Raw genomic sequence first — 18,238 nt, forward strand, 5'->3', positions numbered from 1 at the left:
ATTTGACTCCAGCCATTCATTTCCTAGCCAACTATCCAGGAAGTGGGGTTTAATTCTCGCCACTCTTCCTTCATCAGTGCAAACCATTTTAAACAATCCCTTTATTTTATCTCATTTGGGCTGCTATAATTATCTTTACACATCATTTGCTCATATTCCCACTACTCTAAGTGCATCTGCTAGGATTTCAACATGCTTGCACAGCTTTAGAGTTGGCTTTTTGCAACATCTAACCAGCAGCTGACTCAAAAGATCTGACAGCTGGGGCATTTTTATCAAATTTCTGGACTAGTGAGATGGAGATGGGATCATTTAAGCGTTATATTAAAATGCACATATTGTCAGATAATTATAGAATAGGTAGCTTGTTTTTTGGGGAGTATATTTTTATTTGCAGTGATTAAGAGCTGAAAGTTTTTTATTTTGAATTTAATGTTTTATATCGTTAAATAAGCTTCTAAGAACACAAAAGTAAATGTTGGGCTTGAGGCGATATAGTTGACAGTCACGCTGTTAGAAAAATCCATAGAAGGAGAAGGGAAAACTTAAAACAGAACAATGGAGGAGGCCGATTTTTGAAGGAGCTTGACCCAGTTTCATTTGTCATTTCCTTTTTCTTTTTAGGTGCAAGTGGGGAACTTTCGACGCAAAGTTGCCACAGTGCAGCTCGGCGGCAGCGAGATGGCCATCGTGGTATCCATTGTGGTGTGCTGTGTGCTGCTGCTGCTGTGCACTGTGGGTAAGTTGTGTACACATACTTACCAGAACGTGATGGATGTATGCCTGTTATAGCAATGCGTGCTCCAGATGGGAAATAGATAAAAGGAATTCGGGGGTCATAGATTCCTGCGCCTCCCTTCATTCCTCTTCAGTATCCATTGCACAAAGACCACAGTGTTCCTCTTACCGTTTACTCCATCTGTGTGCTTATGTGTGTGTATACACTGTAATCTTTGAGTGTGTCTCTGGGGCAGGTGTATGGGTGAAAATTGGTGTTAGTGTGGATTTTCACACAGTTTCCCGGTATGAATCTGTTCTCAGATATTAAAAAAAAAACAAACAAAAAAAAGCCAACCTCCTTTCTTTTCTTGCCAGACTTTGTGGGTGTGACATAAATGTTGAAATATTAGTGCGTAAATCATTTTAACGTCCCGTGTTCTCACTGTGAAAAACATTGGCACAAAGTCTTTTCCACGAGCTCATAAAACCTAAAAAAACACGAAAATAATTTCATCCATTCGAAAATCTCTCAGTCCCATTTTGACCCTGTTATTATTTCCAGGAAGTTGACAGTGTGTGATAACAGCAGTTGTTTTGTAAATTAGTTGCATTGTATTTTTCTCACTCTTTTGTGTTTTGTTTTTTTTTTCTCAGCTCTGGTAGTGTACTGCACAAAGAGCCGAAGGGCAGAACGCTACTGGCAGAAAACGCTACTCCAAATGGAGGAGATGGAGTCCCAGATCAGAGAGGAGATCCGTAAAGGTGTGTTTATAAGAACATCACACACACACACATGAGCGCACCAGTACAAACTTTGTTATCAAAGTCACTTTTGATAGCGATTTTGAAAAAAAAAGAAGTTTGCATGAAGACAGAAATGTTGACCACACTTGTTTGTGTATATCTGTGTTTGTGTGCGCGTGCGAGCAGAAAAGTATATTTGTTTTTGAGGTTTTCTAGTCTGAAGTGCGAGAAAGAAACAACAGTGGACAGATCTGTGCCTAGTAAGCGTGACTCATAAAACATAGTCTCTGCCAAATGATCAGTCACAGACAGACACACTGAGTGACCACATCGCCTCTGCTCCCTCTGCCCTATAGGAACGAGACCTTTGAGTTTGTGTTTGGTTTTGTGTCTGTGTGTGTGCGTGTCTAGGGCATTAGACCAAAGCAGTATGAAGGCCACTCCGCATCTGAGCACCCAGATTTATTGTGTGGAGATAGGGGGGACGGATAGAGAAAGAAAAATGGAGGGAGGAAGCGATAGGAGCGGGAGTGAGGGCCGCAAGCTTGAGGAGAAGCAGAAGCGTGGGAGGGAGAGGAGGAGAGGAGAGGTTATTTTGTCAGAGGACACAGATAAATTTGTGGCAGAGTTCAGGGTGAGTGTGAACAAAGCACTGGATACTTTTGCTGAGAAGATGTGATAAAAGCAGGCGAAAGGGGGAGAGGGTTAAAGAAGATGGGTAATTGACATATTCCAGGTTACACAAATGGGAGTGTCATGATATTTGTCTGAAGAGTGAGGCAGAGGGGAGGTTTGGTATTCAGGCCTGCTGCTTATAATCTGGAGCTGACAGTGTGAACTGATTCAGACGAAGCTTTAGCGAGCAGGAGGATAAATAACCTGGCGGTGTAATGAAATATGTTTTAAATCCCTCTGGTCTAGTATTCTCTTCTTTCTGCACAAACACAGTCTGAAGAAACAGCCATTGTAACCCAAATACGTCTCTCATCCTGCAACAGGATGCACTTTTCTATAAAGAGATCTCTGGCGTGTCATTACATGTGAACATTATCCTCTGCTGGTACATGCTAGCCAATAAAGTGGCTACAACATTGCCATGCAGATTCGAGTCAGCATCTGGACACGCTGATGCTGTTACTGCATGTAAACCTCGATCTGTACATATGTTTTGGATAAAAGCCTCAGACTGGATTTGGCTGCTCTGATTGTCGTTTGGTAAATATTTGCCTGCGTGTCGTGACGGGCTGCACAGTTTGGCAGGGAGAAAGGATGAGAGGGGAAAAAGATCAGAGGATTAGGATTTGGTATTTAACCAGAAGATGATACTAGATGGAGGAAATTAAATGATATAATTCTGTGTTTGATTTAAAATAGCTTCCTGTGAAATCAACCAGTCTTCCAGCAGGATGGGAAAATTGATGGTTACTGGATTAGTCTGCAAACAGATTTCTTGCTTACTTTACTTAGCAACAAATGAAGCTCAAGGAGCCAGAAACAGGAAGAAACCACGGTGTACAAACAGAACCCATGATTCAATCTCATTTGTTTTGTTTTGGGGGGATTTTTTTCTTTTTTGCGCCTTCAGGCTTTGCAGAACTCCAGACCGACATGACAGACCTGACCAAGGAACTGAATCGCAGCCAGGGCATCCCCTTTTTGGAGTACAAACAGTTTGTCACACGCACCTTCTTCCCCAAGGTGAGAAACCCTATTTATTCCCTGTTATCTGATTTCGACTGGCACATTGACAATACCATTTTTCTCACTGGGGTTTTAATATTTCTGCCCTGCATGTCCCATTTCCCATTTGTCACTGCTTGTAATATGCAGGGTAAAAATTCACCTTGGAACTTTTAAACATAGAGCAGAAATCCAGTGAGGTGTAGCTCAGTCTGGCACCCTGCAGGACAGTTAATATGTTCTCTATAGGTAAGCATTTTTCTGATGTGCGATCCACCCCGAAGTGGGTCTATCTGTGGGTGGGTGTTTTTCCACCAGTGCAGACGGGCACAGCTCAGCAGGCTTTGTCTTCCAACCACAGGCATGGACTTTCAAGGAGACAGAACAATGGCGGGCACTGTGACATGGAAACTTTCTCCCCGATCTCTCAAAAGACACATCGTTTTCTTTTTTTCTCCACTCACACACCCACGCTGTTTTGCAAGTACAAATGATCTTGCGCAATGACAGCCATGTCGGTTTCAGTGGACAGTGGACGCTGTTTTGTGTTTTTTGTTTTTTTTGGTTTTTGTTTTTTTATTGGGAAGGAAAAGAGAGGAGGAGAGTGTTGAAAAGCTACATGGAGGGAAACATAAATTCCAGTGTTGCTACTGCAGTATCGTTTCTCCCACAGACTGTATAAAAAAGCTGGCCATAGCCTCCAGGTCTGAAAAGTGAAGCCGATGCAAAGACTCATAAAGCTGGATTTTTTTGTATATACCAGCAAATGTATGGTTGCAAAAAGAGGCCAGATTGTGCAGTAGGTTTTTTTAATGACCTACTTCTCCCTTGATTTATAATCAGTCGCTAGTTTCAAGGCAACTCAGCATAATGTTAATTCCGTAAATTATGGTGACATTTCAGGGAAAAAAAAGCAGATACAAGTTTCTACCATACGGGTGTGCATCCTCAGTCAGACTCAACCCTTTGCGTCACATCCGGCTTTGAATAAACGAGATGGCCACAACCAAAATCTGAAGCTCAGGGCTGTCGCTGTGGAGGTCAGCAAACCAGTCTGTGACATTAGCTTGATTAGGTCCATGTATCATAGTCTGGGTTCTGTCATATTTGTCTGCTAAGACAGCAAATGAGCCTTTGTGCTCTTGTTTTTCCATGAGAGCTTCTGGTTGTCTGAGATTACACACGCACACACACACGAAACAGTGTTAGACACAGACTTAGACACAGTTAGAGTGCCAGCCAGACGTGGCTGTCCTGAAATGACAGACTGTGTTGAAAGGCTGCCTCTTAGCTCTCGACCACTTTGTCTCCAAAGCCATTAAGGATCATGACGTTTTGTGTCACGGTGTCATGTTTCCTTTTCATGGTCATTCGGGACCTTTTCAAGAATTTCTGTCCCTTGCCTCCAGATTTCAAAACTTACTGCCAGCACATAAAAGCCAGTTCTTTTTGTTTCCCCTGTTTATCTTCCGGTGTTTATGACTACAGCAGACTTTTTATGACAGTTTTCTGTGTGTGATTGTGTGTTTCAGATGTGCTCAGATTACGAGAAAAGTCTGGTCCAACCTGTCTACGAGAATGATGCTCTGGGGCCTCGAGCTTTACCAGAGACCCACCCGCTGCTGCAGGATTGGCAGGTGAGGGGTTAAGCCATTAGGTTGTTAGGTTAGGCTTTCTCCTGCCAAAGTGCTTTTTCACTTTCTTGTTTTTCAACTGGGTCACGCTGAAGCTTATTAAGGTTTCGTGGTAAGGTTGTTGTGCGTATTGTGATTTTTCTTTCCCTTCCTTCCTGTGGTTGCGAAGTTTGTGTCTGGATTATGCCACTGTACTGTCTGTGTGAACCTGCATTATGTATGCATGTCATTCAGGTGTTTCAAAGGACACAAATGTTAGCTTGTTAATGAACGCGCTTCCCGCTAAGTTGATAGCAGGCTGTAGACACACTTCCTACAGGCACTTGGACAAATTCACAGTATGCTTTATAATGAAATAGATCTCTAGTGGGTGGTGTGTGTGTGTAGGTGTGTGTGTGTGTGTAAGGATGGACGAGAGCAAGACTTATAAAGAGAGTAAAAGAGGGGGGCGTGCATTTTCACACACCTTTGTGAGAATGTGTGGTGAAAGTGAAAGCACATGCATGCGCACATTACAACGAGAGAAAGTAAAGACTGCAGTGCTAGTTTTGGGTCGGCAGCCGGGGGAGCCTGTCTAACAGTGATGAAGTGCCTTGGATCCACATTGTCTTCCCAGGAAGTGTTTTCCAGGTCACAGCAAATAAATCTCATAGGCGGGCATTTATCTTAATGGACACCCCTGTTCTCCTTCTGTCAGGCTGCAAACCACACCATATGGCTGCAGTCCAGAGGGAAGACTTCATCACACGGCTGCTTTAGACGCACTCATAGATAGGCCATACTCATTAAGTCGACTCGGCACATTTAGAGACTATCACACGCAGTAAGAGACTGGAGCAGGACGTGCAGATAGTGTGGAGGAAACCAGAGTGGGAGGTGCCTGAAGGTACACGGGGAGGAGATGTGATAGAAAGATGAAGTGTTCGGTGGATGGGTCACTCAAGATGAGAGGAGGTGAAGTAGATTAGGGGGGACGCAGCAGGTGTGTAATCCAGTTAAGGTGAAGTCATGTAGAGACATAACTGTTTAATCTCCCCTCTGTCATCAGGCCACCAACACAACAAGGCCTAACATAGAAGAGGGCATCACTCTGTTCTCCACTCTCCTCAACAACAAACACTTCCTGATCACGTTCGTCCATGCCCTGGAGCAGCAGAAAGACTTTGCTGTGCGGGACAGGTAACTGCTTCTCTTACAGCTACATTCATTTGTACTACACACAGAAAAACTGCTGTCAAGTAGACGGGTAGGAAACATTTTTTTCTCAGAGAGCCATACTGAATAAGATAAAGTGAAAGACCACACCGCAAACAACTGAAGTGAAGAATGGTGAACAAGGCTGATTAATAAGCAGGTTCCATGTATGAGTGCGCTGCACAGACACAGATACAACTTAATAAGTGGAAAGTAGCATAAAAATTAAATACTTTTATCCTGACACATCATTTTTAGCCACGTAGTATTCCACGTTATGCCTCCTAAAAGGGACAACACCACAAATAGTAGATAGTAGATACCAGAAAATAACAGTCTCTAATGATGCTTAAGTTATAACAGCCTAATAATTACATACTAAGACCAAAATGTTTTTTGTGCCAGACTTTACATATGCTCGTCTTTCTTGTGTAAACATGGGCATTTTAAAATAGTACTGTATTGAGATTGACTCATTTCTGCAGCCAGCCTTAAGTGGCCATTGAACTCTAGTTTTTGGCACTTTGTATTGGCTTCATTACGCTGGTGTTGTGCCTGCAATGAGCTTATATTAAAGTTTAATCCATTTAATAGATCAAAGTTTATCAGTCCTTCCTTTTTTCCATCCATCCGTTTTCTTAACTTATTAAATAAGTTCTGACTTACCAATTTAACATTCAGTGTAAAATCAGTCTTAACATTAAAACTGAAGCTGTGGTCTAAAAACAAATGTATAGTGAGTTTTTCACAGGACACAAGACCATGGTTAAGGCTGTAGGTTTTTCTCTCTATCTGTTGCATATAGCTTGTGGAAAACCTTTTGCTCCAGCTTTGTAAATATACGGACATATATCAGTGTTACTTGTTTTGTTTTTTCCTGATGTCCTAAAACTGGGCTGTCATTGTGAATCAGAGAGAAATTCCAGCGGCAAGACCACATCCTTTTCCCAGCACAACATCAGCACTTACTGAGTGATGTAGCCTCTTTGTGATGGATTAGAGGGGCTTTGTTAGGGAAATCCCCTGCACCCCTGGTACTGACTCAGACACTCCCTGCATTAGATCAAACCTTTATTTGGCTCTGCTGTCACAGGTGCTGAAGGGAGGACCAAATATTGTTGTTCTTCTTTTAATGTAGCTATTTTTAAATCTCTACTGACCGCACACTGACAGGGCATGTTTGCCAGAGTCTGTTTTTGCTCATCTGTCTCAGCCGCTAATCTGTTTTCTCACCCTTCAGATGCAGTCTGGCGTCCTTGCTCACCATCGCCCTCCATGGCAAGCTGGAGTACTACACCAGTATCATGAAAGATCTGCTGGTGGACCTGATTGATGCGTCGGCTTCCAAAAACCCCAAACTAATGCTTCGCCGGACTGAGTCCGTAGTGGAGAAAATGCTAACCAACTGGATGTCCATCTGCATGTATAGCTACCTCAAGGTGAGGATGGGAAAGAAGCATGCTCAGCAGAGTAATTAATGACTCACACAAGTTTGATTAAAAGGAATTACCGCAGCTTTGATTTTCGCAAATTCTTTAGGAAACAGTGGGTGAGCCTTTTTTCCTGCTGCTGTGTGCAATCAAGCAGCAGATCAACAAGGGCTCAATTGACGCCATCACAGGAAAAGCCCGCTACACCCTCAATGAGGAGTGGCTGCTACGTGAGAATATTGAAGCCAAGCCACAGGTCTGACATCTCATTTAATTAGGCCATGCTGACAATGTCATGCTGACGATCCAAACTCATATTTTTACAAATCGTCCCATGCTTTTGTTTTTGTTTTTTTGCAGAACATCAACGTGTCCTTCCAGGGCTGTGGCATGGACTCCCTATCTGTCAGGGTCATGAACACAGACACGATCTGCCAAGTTAAGGAAAAAATCATTGAAGCCTTTTATAAAAACCTCCCATTCTCCCAGTGGCCTCGGGCCGAGGATGTCGACCTGGGTAAGAGCACATTTTCTCTGATTATTTTCATCCTCTCCCCTACCCAGCCCTCCAAGATATAGTAATCTCCTTTGCAAAAGGTCAATTCCTCTCATGAAGCTCAACTAACCTGAGGCTGCAATGTAATAAATGACAGAATGCATTGAGGAGAGTGTACAGTCATAATCACAAAGAGTTATTGCTTTCAAAAGCTGTGGACCCTGCAGTGCTGATTTGATTAATGGCCCGAGAATATTTCCACAGGTCGTGACACAGAGAGTTAGAGCACGGCTGCGGTCCGTCTTGCATATTCTTTTCCAAATTTAGAAGGAAATTGTCTAACGCTGCTGCTCTCCTTTTTTCTTTCCTCCAGAGTGGTTTGACTCAGGCAGCAACAGTAAGCTTTTGCAGGATCTAGACAACTCCTCAGTGATGGAGGACGGCCGAAAGAAACTCAACACAGTCTTCCATTACCAGGTGTGTGCTTGTGAGAGACCATTGTGGTGGGTGTTGCCTTGGTGAATTTGTATATCCTGCATGTTGCAACATCAACAGCAGGGATGCTGAGAGTGTGAACTGGAGCATGCGGTGCTTTTCATTATGCCTGCCTGTGCTTTCTTGCGTCCTCGTTCCTTCCCTTGACCCGGAAATCATTCCTCCTCCATCATATATCTCTTAAATGCACTTCAAGGAAAGAGTAGGCTTCTGGAAGTATGACAAGTATTGCCACACCTCCACATCTGGTGCCCGAATTGATGTCTGTTAGACTGATGCTGCAGAATCAAGGATTTATCATTTGGCAGGATCGGCTCCGTCTTACCTTGCATCTCTCTCTCCGTCATCCTAACTGGGAGACAAATCAGCATACTGAAAAGCATCCCGTGTAAAAGGTGTCACTGGCTGTCACCGGGTGGGGAGATGTTTCTGTGGCGGGTTTTTTTTCTCGTTTTTTGTAGGTGTTTCTGTTTGTGCTGGAGTTCGCTGCTGCACCATGTTTCTCTTTGTGACTGCACAAATCGTTTACTGCGGCATTAGCACACCGTTGATGGCTCAATTCAGTATACGATATCTGTAACAGTATAATTTATTTCAAATTAGAAGTTGTTAACTAACAGTGCGTGATTTTTACAACATTTCGAGGGCCGGGTTATGCTTAAAAGTGTTTTTATTATTTAACCACGTCAGAAGAGACAAGTGTTTTAGGTTCCTCTGAAAGTTCAAACTTAAATGTCATTCAGCGAAGCCTGATGCTGCTGCGCTCTAATTGTTTGAATTATGGAGTCCTCGTGAGTCACTGCATTAAGTGGGTTTAAACGCTGGCTCGTGTTGATTTCACACACAGATCTAACAAATACAGTAACCTCCCATGCTCTCCTCTTTGCGATTTCAACATAGGATCAACCTTATTGAAGTTAACCAAAACTAAACTAAAAGCTGAAAATAAACGTGAAGTAAAATTTTCATAAAAACTAGACATTTGAAAAAAATATCAAACTAGCTGAAACTGTTTTGTGAACTTTAGCTTTAACTAAATTGAAATAAAAAAAATAATAGAAGAAATAGTTTTAGTATTTGTTAGTTTTGTCAAAAGTTTTTACAATTTGCCGGATGAGGCTTTGATTGATGTGCTTATAGAAATTCTGGGTGTCTACAAGACGACGAGTTAACTGCTTTAAAGGAGTTTTTTTCTGTTTTTATCATAATGTCTGTACTGATTTTCCTAATTATGCCTCTGATGTGTGTCCTTCATTCAATAATAATTAAAAAAAGACTACAATTAACACTCAAACTAATAAAAACTTAAGTGAAGCATTTTCAAACAAATATAAAACTGAAACAAGAAAATCAACTCTACAAACTAAACTGAGTTAAATACATAAACTCAAAAAATACAAAACTACAATAACTTGGCATAATACTCTAATGGAGCAGGCCTACCTAAAAACCTTTTCCTCGACACATCCATCTAGTAAATGCTTAGTAAAAGCTTTTAAGCTGTTTTAGTTTTAAATCATTTAAAACTTTAAATTGAAAAACAAGAGTTGCTGGTTTCAGCTCTAGAGTCATAATTTAGTGTAAATGGATTGGAGTTGAAGGCAGCACGGTGATGTGGTGGGTTTGAATGCACCATCTGTGTGGCGTTAACGTGTTCTCCTGAGTCCCGGTTGGCTCTCTCCAGGTACTCCGGCTTCCTCCCACAGTCCAAAGACATGCAGTTAGTAAGGTCAGGTTAATTGGTGATTGATCATTCTAAATTGGTTGTAGGTGTAGCGTGAATGGTTGCCTGTCTCTATGTGTAGGCCCTGTGACAGACTGGCGACCTGTCCAGGGTGGGAAAGGCTCCAGCCTGTCGTAACCTTCAGCTGGATAAGTGGAAGAAGATAGATCGGTTGGAGTTTCTTCCAACTCCTATTTCCTACACAGGCGTGGACAATTCATTTTCCCAAGGATCCACATTAGAAACTCGTTGTTGTTGAGGGCCAAACCAATAAGCTTATATAAAGTAAAATTAATAATGAGCAGAAATGAGTTCATCTTACTGTTGCAGCCCTCCACAACAGTCCCAGTTTCTCATGTGGGCCCTTCGGAGAACTAATTGCCCACCCCTGCCCTAGTGTTAAACTGCAATTTAAGAAACTTTTCTTCTTCCACAGATAAAGGTGAAAAGACCTGCTGCATAAATCATTTTAAACTGGAGGTCAACCATTCAAACTGAAATAACAATAATAAAGCACATGTTTGATTTAATGGGGACTTAAATGGCTTATGTTGTAGTAATTCACTGCTAACAAAAGTTTGAATCTATTATCTGGATTTGACGCCTGGCAGAGTGCTATGTAAATGATTGCTGTGAAAGTTATTGAAAAAGTTGTGTGCCACTTTTTAAATTGCAAATTATTTTTTTTCAAAAGTTAGTAAACTGTTATCGAAAACATCTCAGACACACAAAAAAAGTCTCTTTGCTCACATTTGCACCAGTGTTTATTCATGTGCATTATTAATGTCCTTGTTAAATAAACCAGTAAAAGTAATGACAGGCATTGCGTGAGTAACTGATAATGTATACTGTGTACTAATACACTAATATGTATACAGTTTCTCATTTAGGAGAAACTGTATACAGGACAGGAAATTAAATAGAAGCTTGTTTTGTACAGCATTATTAAAATGTACTTATTTCATTTTCATTTATTAAAGGACACAAACATTTTTAATTACAGTGTTTGCAGAGAATTAGCCAATCGTTGCTTTTCATATAAGAATTTAATAAGTGCTAAAGGGAAGAATCTTGCATCCTGTCAGCAATGCTACTTACAGCTTCAAACTGCCTTTATAAAAAAATAAAAAATAAGAAAAAAGTAAAATGTCATGCACTTTTCTCCCATTAACAATGTCTTGCCGTGTGTATGTTTGCTTATGTCCATGTCCATTTGTGCATAAGTAAACAAAAGTTCGGTGACTCTCGCCCTTTGACCTGTTACCTGTACTTGTTAAGTGCTCTGTTTAGTCTTAGCTGAGCCATGGGGACAGAGCTGTGAAAGCAGTGAGCTTCAGCATGTACTAACAGTCTGGGTTCATCGGCGAGGCTGTTCAATCCATTTCACCGTGGGCTGACTTTAATGAGCCCTGCCAGGCTCCCGCAAACTCGCCACCTCTCGAGATGCACGCGAGACCAACACACACGCACATGCAAAGCCCTCAGCGGGACACTCCCTCGAGGGCGTGCTTAATGACGCTGTTCTGGTGCACCCCCGCTCACCCCTGACCCCGTGCCCTTTCTCCTCTACTTTCCTCCCTCCCTCCTTCTTTTCACCTTCTCCCTCTTCACAGATCCCAGAGGGGGCATCGCTGGCCATGAGCATGCAAGACAAGAAAGAGAACACCCTGGGGAGAGGTACGCCACCTTCAAACAAACCCACTCGCTGTCTCTTTGTCACACACTCGCCCACACTTGCATAAATACAACCACCCACTCCATCAGAGAACATGCTTACAGTAGCTGATCACGAGAACATGACACACTAATGTAAACACGCGTGAAACCCCACACCTTCGTGTCCCCAAAAGCACACATCTAAACACACTTGCACCTAATAAATCATAACACGTACTAATTCTACAACTTCATTCAGAGCCGCTTTTTCCACATTATAGATGTATTCCATTAGCGTGAGTCACCTTGGGGGGAAAATGTGACACAAGTTTTCCCATTGTCCAATCTCAGCCCAGAACAAAATGACTGCTATGGCTGTTGACAGATGAGTTTACATACAGCCTTTAATGGCTTGTCCTTTCATTGTCTAAGGTCTACCTTACATAATCAGTACCAGACCAGAGCTTAGTTCTGCTCAGGCTGTGTCCATCAAAGCCGCTGTTCTCATTCATAATGGGCCAAAAATAGGCTTATGTGGACCAAACCTGGCTCCCGCTTCAAAGCATCAATGGGGTGTTATGAGCGTGTAGTGCTCCCTGGCTAATAGAAAACACTGTCCTGCCTGCCTGTGATCAGTGTTGAGGGTCTGGACTGAGGCCCGCTGGGCAGGAGCATCTCTAGCTATGAAGTCTGTAATGAGACCACACTTACTATGAGGGTGTTTGTGTGTGTGTATCCGCACAAATGCCTCTCTTTTGTCTTTGCCGGGGTGTGTACAGTAATTTACTGCATTTGTCTTTGTGCCTGTACTCGTGTTTGAACACTCTTCTACATGTGTCCTTGTACTCATATCTGTGTACACATGCTTGTGTACGAGCGTGTTTAGATCTATATATAAACAGAAAGGTTTAATGCTTTTTTCTCAGCGTTGGCCGAGCATTACCATCTCATTACACCGGCTCCAGAACCAATCACAGACTCTGTGTGTCTGTCTCCCCTAATCTCTCTCCTTTCTCTCTCCTTTCACTCGTAATCTTTCTCTTTCATTCTCTCAGACAGCTCCCGTCCTCGACTGGCCCACAGTCCACCTTAATCACTTTCTCCTTTTGCATGCACTCTATCTCTCTTGCAGCCCTGTCAATCTTCCCGGGTTTTTTTTTTTCTTCCTCCTATCTGTCAAACTCCCCTGTGTTACCGTATCCTCTTTATTCTGTCAGGTCTCCACCTTGCTGATTGCACATTGTTTCTTACTGTATGTTATTTATTTTCTGTTTCTCTCTCCTCAGTTAAAGATCTGGATACTGAGAAGTATGTACACTTGGTGAGTATCTCCTCATAGGCAATCAGAATGTTTCTGTGAGCTATGTCTAAGTTTATTACCCGAGCTTTTCCTCTGCGTGCCAGTGTTACTCAGCCCAGAGCAGGCCTGATGACAGAGAGAATGGGGGTGAATAGAGGTGAAAAGGAAAGCTGCTGAGAGGACATGACAGCACTAATGCCGCTTAAGCTCTTTTATAAACGTCAGCCAAGATATGGGCCCTTTGACTTTAGAATAATGAGTTCCTTGGATACAATTTGCCGGGTGAATAGTTAGTTTTGCAGGACAGTTCAGTAGTCATTTTTTGACACAAGTAGGTGGAATTTGACTGCTTCTTTCTTTCCGCTACCCCCATGTAGACTTGTATGAGCAAGTCCCAGACATGATGCTGTGCACGGCAACTGGAGGAAAACCATGAGAATTTCCCAAATCCCATCACTTCCCTATTTCTGTAAATTATTTAGAGCTTCAAAATACCCTTATGCGGATCATGTGTCTAATGCAAGAACCAGAAAATTCCCCTCTGGCATTTTGTACAGCAAAGACAGTGGTGCATTCATTCAGCTACTCATGTTGGGGTTCACTGCTTTGATCTATGTGCAGTTAATGTTTTTTTTTACTGGTTTTTTTTTCATAGGTGCTACCTCACGATGAGCTAATGGAGAACAAGAGGTCACACAGGCAGAGTCATCGCAAGAAAGTCCTGCCTGAAATCTACCTGACACGCCTGCTGTCTACAAAGGTAACTATAGTCAAGAGACCAAAAGCCAAAACAAAACACAAGTCATCTCTCTGTTCCATATTTTATTACCTGTATTTATTTCAGAAGCCACACAGAAATTCCTTCGTCGCATGAAACCATGTGTCTGCATATGTGTGAGCCGCATTTTATCTCTTCCTCCACAGGGAACTCTTCAGAAGTTCTTGGATGACCTCTTTCAGGCCATCCTCAGCATCCCTCCAGACCGCCCTCCTCTGGCTGTTAAATACTTTTTTGACTTCCTGGAGGAACAGGCTGACAAACGGGGCATCACAGACCCAGACACCCTGCACATTTGGAAGACCAACAGGTAGGCAACTAAACGGTCCGATTAAAATCCTCTTTGGTCAGCCTCTTTGTGCAAGTGCTTTTAACAGCTTATCTCGCTCTCTGTCTGTGCAGTTTACCGCTGCGGTTCTGGGTAAACATCCTGAAGAATCCTCAGTTTGTGTTTGACATTGATAAGACAGATCACATGGACGCATGTCTATCTGTCATCGCCCAGGCCTTCATCGATGCCTGCTCCATTTCTGACCTGCAACTAGGCAAAGTGAGTCTGTCACCATCTCTCTCTGTCAACGTCTCTTTCTTGTTTTCAAAGCTGCTTTTTGCAGTTCCTGTTTCCAGCATACAAACCCATATGAATACCAGTGGAAAAGTTTAAAGCTGGAAAAAAAAATCCCTACAAAACACAATTCTCAGAGAAAGTGATAAAAGTCTTCTATCTAAGTATATTTAGTGACATTATTTGTGATGTTCTCTGTGTGTGTTTAAATTCATATATGGAAATAGATCCCCCCTGGGCTTCCTCTGCCTTCCTTGAAAACCTCTGATTTATCATACTGTATTTATCTGTCCATCAGCTCTATGTATCTACTGTATTTAACTAACACACACAAACCTCAGGTCCCACTGTGAACCTTCATCCCAAAGCCTTCAGACTGTCAGCCCCATCTACCTCCTTTCCTCATGTTATTTCAGCCCAGTCGGCTGATCCAAGGTCATGAGCACCAGGGATCTCTTTTTGTGCTGTGCGCCAATGTGTGCGCGCGCGTGTGTGTGCATTCGTCTATCTGTCTGTCTGTATATGTGTGCTTGCATGTCAATGTCCTCACTGCTCACAAATCCGTCTCATCCTTCAGACACCGTGACCCTGAGCACGCTCTGCTTCCTGTCTCTCTCTGACTGGCTTCCTCCCTGGAGGGAGCCGAGGACTCATCAAATAATGCTCCTCTTTCACAGAGAAACAGTCTGATTTATACACTTCAGGTCCAAGCCAAAAAGCGAGCGCATCCACAGCGCCAATATTCACATGTACTTGCGGGCAGATGTGTACCTATAGATGTCGAAACGAACACAAAACCTCCCGATATGACAGATTTTTCCATGGTGTCTCATTATTGTGTCACATCTGTCTGTGGAATCGCCAGGTTCAAGGATATGGCCACATTTTCTCCTGTAGGTTAAGGACGGTGGCCTGACACACCTCTATGCACGGTCGCCTGTTTGTGAATGTGCCTCAGGAATAGAGAGTGTAGGGTCTGGATTAGCAGGAGCCAGCAGGGGTGAGGGAGGGGTAGGAGACTAAGCATGGCTCGCTGTTTCCACAGAAACCCTCTTATCTGGCGAGATGCAGGACATAGAGGGCCATAGGGTCACAGGGGGTTACCAGGCAGATGGGCGAGCAGCAGGAAGTGACCTTGTGGACAGGAAGAGAGAGGGTTCACTATCAGAAGGAGCAACTGTAGCCAGAGCCATCCAGTCCCTCAGCACATTAAACCACACAAACATGCAATAGGTGACACAAATAGCTCATGACACATAGAAATGCCAAGGTGTGTTGTAAGCACCTTCACTGATGCTGAAAGCTGTGGCTGTCCGTCACTTTTAACCCCGTCTTTTTCCCTGCCCTACTTTCTCCCTGTCCCGTTCTCTCTCTCACAGTAACACACACGCAACACAGACTCGCTCACAACAACAGCCACAACTGAAACCTGAACATGCCCACAGCCTTTTAGCCTCACTACTTCTCTTCCTGCTTGAATAAACACCAGTGTGAGAGCCTAAAGTGACTGTGGAGAGAGTTGTTTAGACTGGTTTGTTTCTTCCCTGGCTATAACTGTTTGAGTCTCCTTCTGTGCGCAAAGGAAACGGTTCCCTCCCTCCATTGTTTCACTTTAGACTGGTGTAGATAGGCTCATCAACAAATAACATCCAGTTTAATTAAACCGCCATTAGGGCAAAGTGGGAGAAGTGTTCATTTTATTCCAAGAGGAGGAAGCTCTTTTACTCAAATGTAGGGGAATGGAGTGAGGGGCATGATGTGAGACAATCCTTGGCCTGCCCATAAGCACTGACTGGACGAAGTGTCCTTAGAGTGTTTTATTGCAAATAAACACTGAAGCATATAAAAAAAATTTTAATCAGGTTTTAACAGAGGTTACATTTTTTGTGACTCATTCATCAATGAGAAGCATCGTAATTATGCGTAGGCCCACATCAAGATCCCAGAGTTCAGATGCTGACGGTGATGCAGTAGGGCCCAGCGGGTGGTTGATATAAAGTTTCACTTCTGTCTCCATGGATGAGGGGGAGGTGGGTTGCACAGCAGGAGGTACGAAAAGTCAGAAACACTGGATTGAAATGGTATTTAAAGCCGAGCAGCCAGAAAATGACGGGCTTGAGCAGAAACCTCATTGGCCAAGAATTGCAATATCACAACTTAAATGTAGGGAATTTGACAGCAGGGGAAAGCAGACTCGAAAAAATGGATCAGCAGGAAATAGCAGGCGTTTACCCATAAAATAATAAGGGCAGACTGTGAGTGAGCACATTGTCTTTGTTCGGCTCTTGTCAAAGCTTTATTACTGCTAGATTAGCATGAGAGCAGCACAGTTGAAAGGTGAAATGTATAATGATACAGATTTCAGAGTATATAGTAACCATAACTTTGAGTAAACGTAGTGAGACTAAGAAAGACAAATGTAGTAGTCTGGAAATCTAAAGCAGGCTAAAATGGCCACATAGCCTTAAGGTCAAAGCTGTTCCATTTTTATTTCACAACTCTGGATTTGCAAGGTGTTCTTAATGTCTGAGTACTCTGGCTAAAAGCTGCCATTTGTTTCCAGGACTCGCCTACCAACAAGCTGCTGTATGCCAAGGAGATCCCAGAGTATAAGAAGAGAGTGCAATGCTATTACCAGCAGATACAAGACATGCCACCCCTCAGCGAGCAGGAGATGAATGCTCACCTGGCTGAGGAGTCACGAGTAAGTGAAAGATTCCAAAAGTTTCTGTGTGTGAGTCAGTTAGTTTCACAAAAGCCTGCAATCACAGGCCCGTTCTTATTTTTTTTTAAATGTAATCAAACATGTTGATATCGCTCCGGCAGAAATACAGAAATGAATTCAACACCAACCTGGCCTTGACAGAAATCTACAAATATGCCAAGAGATACAGAAACCAGGTAAGAGATATTCACAGTGCTTTTTCTGTGTTTGTGATCTCATATTTGGATTAGATGTTTTATTGTTGAAACAACAGCCCCTATTTGGCAGATGAAACATCTCAGTTGAGCCCACTTGCTGTATTAAGTTTCACAGATGGATATCGGAGCGTGACGCATCAGTAGGGAAGATCGCAGCCACGCTGACAGATGTCACATACTGTAGACACCTTCACAACCTGTCGCGTAATGCCTTAGTTGAAAACCTGCAGTATTTTGTTGTTTTTTTCCTGGTGTTATGTTTTAAGCGGGGAAAATACTCCGTGTGGAATATCTTCTTAGCAGCAGCCGCTATTCAGTCTGTCCAATCCTTTGTTTCCAGCCCACGGATACCTTTCACTTTAGGCAAACAGCGTGCTGTTTACCTTCTCTTTAATCACAACCCCATCTGCTTAATGACTGTTAAGGTGCCGCTTCGTATCTCATGCGTCGCGTTGAACTAGCCCTGTTCAAGCCCCTGCTGTACTCCCCCATGTTTCCTCGCTGCTGTGACTATTCTCTAGAGAGGCTTAGTCAGTGGTGACTGTGCTTTAATGGAGCACCCTCATGATAATACCGTTTAGCTGCTTTCCTCTGTCAAGCTACTGTACTGACGTGGGCCATGGGCTTAGACTCTGATTCAGGGAGCTCTTTGAATGGCCCCTGATTGCCTATTCTGTCGCCCCAGCTCAGTTCGCTCTGCCTGGTAGCACACTGCCGCTAAGAGCCCATAAATCCCACTGACACGGTGACAACTATTGGGCATGAAAAACAGAGCAGATGTGGGTTTTGTAAATATGTGAAGAGCGAATGCTTTTGTGGTGTGGAGGCATGCATGAAGGCAGCAGAAGAGGCTGAAGTACTTCACTTGTTCCTCTGCTGCCTCTCCCTTTCACTTGTTCGA

General features: G+C 43.1%; 1 protein-coding gene across 1 annotated transcript in view; it reads left to right on the plus strand.

The window, feature by feature from the left end:
- Positions 1 to 18,238, plus strand: part of plxnd1 (plexin D1) — a 71,941-nt gene that overhangs the window by 52,562 nt on the left and 1,141 nt on the right. Inside the window, exons 20-35 of the mRNA XM_004546129.5 lie at positions 625 to 739; positions 1,375 to 1,482; positions 3,050 to 3,162; positions 4,677 to 4,781; positions 5,827 to 5,957; positions 7,213 to 7,411; positions 7,512 to 7,658; positions 7,763 to 7,919; positions 8,272 to 8,375; positions 11,730 to 11,793; positions 13,059 to 13,093; positions 13,728 to 13,832; positions 13,997 to 14,160; positions 14,253 to 14,400; positions 16,979 to 17,119; positions 17,242 to 17,316. Coding sequence (XP_004546186.1) covers positions 625 to 739; positions 1,375 to 1,482; positions 3,050 to 3,162; positions 4,677 to 4,781; positions 5,827 to 5,957; positions 7,213 to 7,411; positions 7,512 to 7,658; positions 7,763 to 7,919; positions 8,272 to 8,375; positions 11,730 to 11,793; positions 13,059 to 13,093; positions 13,728 to 13,832; positions 13,997 to 14,160; positions 14,253 to 14,400; positions 16,979 to 17,119; positions 17,242 to 17,316 — 1,911 coding nt within the window. The remainder of the gene's footprint in view (positions 1 to 624; positions 740 to 1,374; positions 1,483 to 3,049; positions 3,163 to 4,676; positions 4,782 to 5,826; positions 5,958 to 7,212; positions 7,412 to 7,511; positions 7,659 to 7,762; positions 7,920 to 8,271; positions 8,376 to 11,729; positions 11,794 to 13,058; positions 13,094 to 13,727; positions 13,833 to 13,996; positions 14,161 to 14,252; positions 14,401 to 16,978; positions 17,120 to 17,241; positions 17,317 to 18,238) is intronic.

This window comes from Maylandia zebra, linkage group LG20 (genome assembly GCF_041146795.1).
Source record: "Maylandia zebra isolate NMK-2024a linkage group LG20, Mzebra_GT3a, whole genome shotgun sequence".
Taxonomy (NCBI): domain Eukaryota; kingdom Metazoa; phylum Chordata; class Actinopteri; order Cichliformes; family Cichlidae; genus Maylandia; species Maylandia zebra.